This window comes from Limulus polyphemus, unplaced genomic scaffold, assembly GCF_000517525.1.
Source record: "Limulus polyphemus unplaced genomic scaffold, Limulus_polyphemus-2.1.2 Scaffold30, whole genome shotgun sequence".
Taxonomy (NCBI): Eukaryota; Metazoa; Arthropoda; class Merostomata; order Xiphosura; family Limulidae; genus Limulus; species Limulus polyphemus.
In genome coordinates, this window is record NW_013665640.1 from 664860 (window position 1) to 672843 (window position 7984).

The 7984-nt window shown below is 34.9% G+C and overlaps 1 protein-coding gene across 1 annotated transcript in view; it reads right to left on the reverse strand.

Annotated features, from left to right (window-relative positions):
- LOC111085901 (locomotion-related protein Hikaru genki-like) overlaps positions 1 to 6355 on the reverse strand; it is a 27621-nt gene extending 21266 nt beyond the window's left edge. The window contains exon 1 of the mRNA XM_022386703.1: positions 6044 to 6355. Within this exon, the coding sequence (XP_022242411.1) occupies positions 6044 to 6140 (97 nt within the window). The 5' untranslated portion in view covers positions 6141 to 6355. The remainder of the gene's footprint in view (positions 1 to 6043) is intronic.
- Positions 6356 to 7984: the final 1629 nt, after the last annotated feature.

The following is a 7984-nucleotide window of genomic DNA, read 5'->3' on the forward strand; positions in this document are numbered from 1 at the left end:
CCAAAAGTAATAAATAAAATAATTATATATATATATATATATATATCCCTTTGTGTAGTTTTGTGCTTAACTTTAAACAAACAAACAGTAGATAAAAAAGGCCTATTAAATGGTTGCCTTTGAATGTTACAATTAATAATATTGTGTTTATTTTAAAGGGTTATATGACATTGTTTGTAAAAAGTAACAGTTGATATTATCATTATTATTTAGTAATCAACAACCACCATAGTCAACCGTTAAGCTATATTACTGGTTTCAGCTGGTTCTTGTATATGAGGATACAATGTAATAAGTCAACGAATGTTTCCAGACTTTTGTACAGTAGTGTACGAGCCAAGAGTTCTTTATTTGAAGATATAACTTGAAAGTACAGAGCTGTAGTAAAACTATATTGACTAGTAAATGACTATTAAGAATTTTCGCGCCGGCTTTTGGGAGTTTGATTGACCAGAGGGATTCACGTTGAATGTTACATAAGGGCTTACTATACATTTTGTGCAAACAATGACTTGTGGATTTTCTAGAATAGTAACGTAGGGAACAGTCCTCTAGGCTACTCTAGTTAAGTTGGCATTGTTGTTAAAACTTCTCAGAGCTTGCTCTAGGTTAGTATTGTTGAGATCTTGTTCTGTCAGTAAACAGTGTTTGTTCTATCTGAGAACACTTTTTATTCTTATTATTTTTTGCCTTTGGCTACAGGCTTATAAACTTCATGTGAATAAAATAGTACCCAATGCAAACACAAACAAAGTATTAAATAATCCACCTGGAGGCAACATATTAATATACTTCTGGGGCAAAGAGTGTGACTTATCTTAATGTTTATCAAGCTCATACGCTCTCTTTTCTGATTGATAAATAATTAAGGATTTTTCTGTTAGTTACTGCGTCAGTGAATCTGATTTGTGGGTCGGTAGTTGTGTTGAGGAGTACTGCAGAGTTTCCAGACTGTATAAAGATAACATGCTCTCACTTTCTGGGTGTTTCTGTATTTTTAAAGTTTTCTTGTTAGAGGGAAGAAAGGAAAACAGCTAGTCAACACCATCCAATATAAATTCTTGGGCTACTCTTATCAAACCAAATAATCGGATTTGACCGTCACCCTTATAATGCACCTATGGCCACAATGTACGGAACACTAATTCTTTGTATGACGGTAAGGGGATGTCAGCCAAGGAACCTCAAACACACATTCCGGTACGCTAGCCTTTTGAATAAATTCTAGCTTCGAAACAGAGAAAATTTACAGACAGAAAGCCCACAATTAAATCTCAAAATTTACCATTTTTTCCCCTGATTCTTATAGAATACAAACTGTGAGGGATTTTGTTTTGAAAACCAAGAGAGCACGTGTAAAAACATAGGTTTCTATCGCCACCTGGAGTTGTTTGTGCAAACGTGCACAATTGTGAAATTCACATTTATAAGATATCATAATTTTCTTAATTGTCTATGTATCAAAGTAATTAGTTCTTTATCTTTTCAGTTTATTCTGTTTCTTTTTTGTTGTTAAGTACAGTGTTGAACAATGAGTTATCTGTGCTGTGACCACCTCAGGTATCTAAACCAGAATTTAGTGTTATAAGCTTTCAGATTTACCGCAGAAACACCAGGATGAATTGGGACGCTAGATATGATTTACTAAATCTTACCTCATCTAAAATAAGGATGTTATAAAAGGTGTCAGAGATAATAATAATGATAATAATAACAGAAACAAACATGCAAAAAAGTTGTTTTCCCTTTCCCGTTGGAAAGTCATGACTATAACTTTCAACCTTCTTTTCGCCACGTCCTCGGTAAGGCTGAAGGCTTATAACGCTAAAAACCGAGTTTTGATACCCGTGGTGGGCACAGCACAGATGATCCATTGTGTAGCTTTGTGCTTACCAACAGCAAACAAACTCTCAGGCACTAACCGCCAAATCGTCTTACGAAAACAAATTGTACTGCCTTGTTACCACAATGAATGTTTACATAATACCTATTTGTATGTTGATTATATTTCGCGCGAGGCTACTCGAGGGCTACCTGAGTTAGCCGTCCCTGATTTAGAACTGATAAAGCAGAGGGAAGGCAGCTAGTCAACACCACTCATCGCCAACTCTTGAAATTATCTTCAACAACGAATAGTGAGATTGACTGTTACATTATATTGTCCACACGGCTAGAAGAGCAAGCATACTCAGCGATGGATTTCGTTCCCGCCACCTGCAGATTGCAAGTCGAGCATTCTAATCAGCAGACCATGCCAGACCCCACGAGAACTTTCATCCACTTAATTCATATGTATGTGTCTTAGTCATCACACGTTTTCGGCGACGACTGGTTAAATTCTCACAAAACATGAAACTCTTGAAATTACTAGTAAAGCAAAATTATTTTTTACTGTTTTTGCCTTAAAAGTATTGCAATACTTCAAATAACGCATGATTAATTGCATTATGGATTTATTCTCGGTTCAAAACAAGTTTTCAGTAAATTTCAAATCTTGTTAGCAGATAGTGGCTCTTAAGTTACTTTCAAATAAAATGTACTTGTTTGTATGTGATGTACACCCCCCCCCCCACAAGACAAATATAGGGTGAAACCCAAAAAAAAGGTCAATTTTACAAAGTAAGTAAATTGTACTATATATGTTAGTGTTCGTTTGTCCTAGAATTTCAGTTCAAGGAAAATATCTTTAACATAAGTAAAACAAATCGTTATATTTCTTATTATATTGAGGATAGAAATAGGTGGGTTATCTCTATTCCCAACAACTGGTCGGTATAGATGCTACTCTGGTACGTGCTACAGTGATTTAACAAAGAAGGTTATCTCTATTCCCAACAACTAGTCGGTATAGATGCTACCCTGGTACGTGCTACAGTGATTTAACAAGGAAGGTTATCTCTATTCCCAATAACTAGTCGGTATAGATGCTACCCTGGTACGTGCTACAGTGATTTAACAAGGAAGGTTATCTCTATTCCCAACAACTGGTCGGTATAGATACTACCCTGGTACGTGCTACATTGATTTAACAAGGAAGGTTATCTCCATTCTTCAAAACTGGTCGGTATAGATGCTACCCTGGTACGTGTTTCATTGATTTAACAAGGAAGGTTATCTCTATTCCCAAGAACTGGTCGGTATAGATGCTACCCTGGTACGTGTTACATTGATTTAACAAGGAAGGTTATCTCTATTCCCAAGAACTGGTCGGTATAGATGCTACCCTGGTACGTGCTACATTGATTTAACAAGGAAGGTTATCTCCATTCTCCAAAACTGGTCGGTATAGATACTCTGGTACATGTTACATTGATTTAACAAAGGAGCTACCCATGTAGAAGTTGTACCAGTTCGGTATGGAGGCTATTTTTGTACTTGCTGCGTTAGTTCGATAAAGGGACTACTCTTGTAAAAATTTCACCACTTCGATATAGAGACTACATTTATATTTCCTGCATTACTACAATAAAGTTGCACCAGTTTTTTTAAAGGTTGCACTTGTGGATGATGCATCATATCAGTAAAGAGGCTAACCTCTTATAAGGTTTTTATCTTTCTAGTTTCGTTTCATTACAGAAAAGTGTTTAACAATAAGTGTGGCAGAAAAAGGTAACAACAGAGAAAAAAATAAATTAAAAATGACTCAAAAATAAACGATCGGTTTTCCAAAGATGTTAAGACAGTCTAACATCATATGTGGATCAGATGCGATGAAATAATCTGGGATTCACTTTAAAAACTACCACAAATGATGTCTGAAAGAAGTATATAGTTACTTTCCGTAATAAGTTATTGAATAAATACATCATAGCGTGTCGATGTTGTACGACAATTCCTATTATTTAAAATGTGTTATACTTTTAAAAAAAGTACTTTGAGTTCTTGAGGTGAAATTACTATAAAAATGAAAAACTTACATAAATATATATGCGTGTGTTAGAAAGCACTGAAACAAAAATGAAATTGAAATACCATATCACACTTTTGGGGCAATCCTTATGAATAACTTACACAATATATTGTGAAAGAAGCACACAAGTTCTGGTACACTAAAATATTTTACAAGTCATGAGAAACAGAATAGAGCTTTCCTTTGACCTTGAGTACATTCCACGAAGGTCATGGAATTTAATTGTCACGTGGATCAGGCTGGATGTATTTGTAAAATATGCTGTCCAGATCTCATTACCTGAGGTCTTACCTATATTTCACGGAAGCGTATTAAAGATACAGCTGAGTTATATATTATTAGTGCACAAGATCGTCCCCGATAAGTCTCCGGATTTACAACGCTAGTATCAGGGGTTCGATTCCCCTCGGTGGACACAGCAGATAGCCTGATGTGGCTATGCTATAAACCCCCCCCCCCACACACACACAGACACACAAGAATAATTAATAATAACATGCTTATTCCTCAAAAAAGTTTTAAAATAACCACGCTGATGATCAGTTTCATCAGCAGAAGTAGGATAAAACTAAAATACAACAGATTAGAAAGTAATTAGTGTATTTTGACAAACCTAATAAGAAAGCTTTAATGCAATATAACACGATGTTACTGTTTCTTACCATGTTAACTTGTCACTGTTTTTATATTAAACATATAATACCATAAGTAAGTTCAAATAAATCAAAATAACACCGTTGTGCAATAATCTCAATCAACATTCATCGTTTGTTTGTTTGTTCTTAAACGCGGAGTTGTACAATAGACCGTTCTCTGCCCACCGCAGGTGTCGAAACCAGAATTTTAGCATTGTAAGCCGTGCTACTTATCACTGAGCCCTTGAGGGCAATATTCATTGAGTCATTAACCCTCAAGTGGAGCACAGTAATTATATATATAATTTCTGTTCTTTTGTTCACAGAACTAATTTGGCATACGAGTATGGTATGATGCTGTATTTTTTCGTTTTGTTTAGGAAGATTTATATTTGTTTACTTTTATTGTTGTTCAAGAGAACACAAAATTCCAAAAATAGTTAAAACGTGACGGAAAAACAGAAATACGAGCCTCATCTAGAGACGGACCTTTTTTTTTTCATTTCATCTTTGTTGAAGGAAGGACCCACCTTAAGTGGACAATCAGTCCTTTTATCAGGTTTATTTTCACTAGTAATTTTATTTATACCTTTTCAGTTTTATTCTTTGTCTATTTTCCAAATTATTCTTATCAATTTGTGAATGTTTAAATGATTCTTTTATTTCGGATATTCGTGCAAAGCTACACTAGGGCTGTTCCAAATTTTCAATTAACATATTAGAAGAAAGAAAGGCATTTCGACAATAGCAACTAACGAGGACAACTCTAATTGAATAGTGGGATTTACTTTCACTTTTATAACGCACCAAAGCAAACATTATCGTCGGATTCACTATCCGATGTCCCCTAGTTGCACAGCGGAATGTCTGCGGACTTACAACGCTGGAATCCTGGTTTCGATACCCGTAGTGGGCAGAGCACAGATGGCCCATTGTGTAGCTTTGTGCTTAATTACAAACAAACACTATCCGATATGCTAACCACTTGCCATGTCCGGCCACATGTTTAAAAGTGAGCTCTCTAATGATAGACCTTTCACCTATATTTTCTAAAATGAAAAAAAGGTAACTTTAACAAAAGAAAACAACAACAACAACAGAGTTAAAGTATTCCTGGAAAGGGATTTACATCGGCAAGATAGTGTAGAGAAAGTAAAATACAAATACCATGCTAAACAAAGAGTAGAAATTATCTTGGGTAAATTGGATGTATAAATAAAGAGATAGAGTAGGTATAACTTGTAATTGTAATATAGCATATGGAACAATCTATGGTTGAACAGCCTTAAAATATATGTGCATGTGTACTTTTAACGCCAAATGGTAGGAATAAATATACAAATTAGTATGTACGTTAAATTTTTCATGACAACCCAGAGCTAATAAATATTAAAACAAGTACATTTTCCTCCGTTTAACAGAACGTAGGCTGGTAATTGTAGCGTATATATATAGATTTTCGACCAGTAATAAAATTATATAAATAAAACAAACTTACCTTCTGAAGTTGTCATCATGATGTGATTTTCTGTAAAGAATACTGTTATCACAAGACTGCAAATCATAGATACGAATGATTTGTTAAGGGAATACATGGCAGAGTGTTTGCTTTGTTGTTTGATGTGTGGAAGTACTGAATACTAATTTAATTCAGATTTCAAGTCAAGCATGCTAGTTAACAAAAAAAAAACGTCGAGTTCTCGATAGAGGAGAAACTCACAAAATCGAAGTTTTCAAAAGATGTTTGATATATTATCTCGCAAAATTTTGGAGAAAGAAGACTGGAAGCTGAACAGGAATTTCCTCTGTCTCTCCGTACGTTTCAGTTACCAGCTCCTCTCTAGCTGAGTGTTTTATGAACCGCGGCATTTTGTGGTGAAATCACCCTCTCTGGTTACTAACGCAATCGAAACGTCATGTCAGGCTTGACCAATCACCAAGTTGAAACATATTTTTTTCGAGAAGACGCCGTTGGAAAGACAATAAATTGGAGTAGTAAACCTAATGGGCATTTACTGACAGTTTGGTGGTCCCAGAAGACGAAGTAAGATTTTATTTTCTGTGTTTGACAAATCTGATTGTCGTAGAAATTAAGGCTACTTTATTTGACATATTAAAACTAAGATGTTGAGGTACCAAAAAGACAATTATATTACTTTTTTGAGTTTCTATTGAACTCTACAACTACGATACTTAGATGAAAATCATTTACTTTCCTTGTTATTTTTAAATTCAATTTTACGAACGTCTGTAAAGTTACTTATAGTTTAAAGTTTCTGTTTTAAAATAATAACCCAGTGTTGTAGAAAACGCAATTAATCAAATGATAGCTCGTGCAACGGTAAGGTGATTTTTAAGTATTAAAGAAATGCATAACAATGATAGCATTTAAAATTACAAAATGAGAACTTGAAGTTTTAGTAAAACATAATGCGTGCATACCATTTGATTAAGAAAAGCCATGTAAATTTTCATAGATATAACAGTAGTTATTAAAAGAGGAATTTCAGCGGCATATAATCAGTAGTTAATATTTATTTTAAATACTTTGGTCTATTTGTATATTGCAAGCATTGCATAAAACTATTAGAAAAGTGAATGACAGGGCGAAGTTGTTTATTTTTTGTTCCTTGAATGTCCTTTGATAACAGAATATATATTAACACCTTTAAAAGTAGTAACTTTATGCGTGATGCTACTTCCGGGGGTCTAGCAGGTGGTATTGCCAAAATATTGGGAAAACATACCTTAAGAATGGGAATGCGATGTTTCCCTGCATTCGTTCATTCTAATATGGAGCCTTTTATTTTCACTTGTCACCAGTCGTTGATATGCATACGATAGAACAGAATATCATTTCAGTTGCAAAACAACTGTAAATGTAGTGAAATTTCTACGTCTGTTCTCTACCTCTTTCAATTAACGTTCCAGAGCCGTTTATCTAGGTTCTTAATTTCTCTGAAAAGGATCAAATGTCTTAGTATTTCAACAAAGGTTTGTTTTGAATTCCGCGCAAAGCTACACGAGGGCTATCTGCGCTAGCCGTCCCTAATTTAGCAGTGTAAGACTAGAGGGAAGGCAGCTAGTCATCACCACCCACAGTCAACTCTTGGGCTACTCTTTTACCAACGAATAGTGGGATTGACCGTCACATTATAACGCCCCCACGGCTGAAAGGGCGAGCATGTTTGGCGGGACGGGGATTCGAACCGCAACCCTCAGATTGCGAGTCGAATGTAAAACATGTAACCACCTGGCCTTCAACAAATGTTATTGTGATTTGTGTCTTATAACGCATATCTTTTCAAGCAGTGGTGAGTATTCGAATTATGTAATAAAATCATATGTTACAATTTATTTTGTAGAAATATTATTATTTATAAATGCCATTAAATTGCTGTTTGATTAATTGGATACATATCGGTATCAACACAAAAAT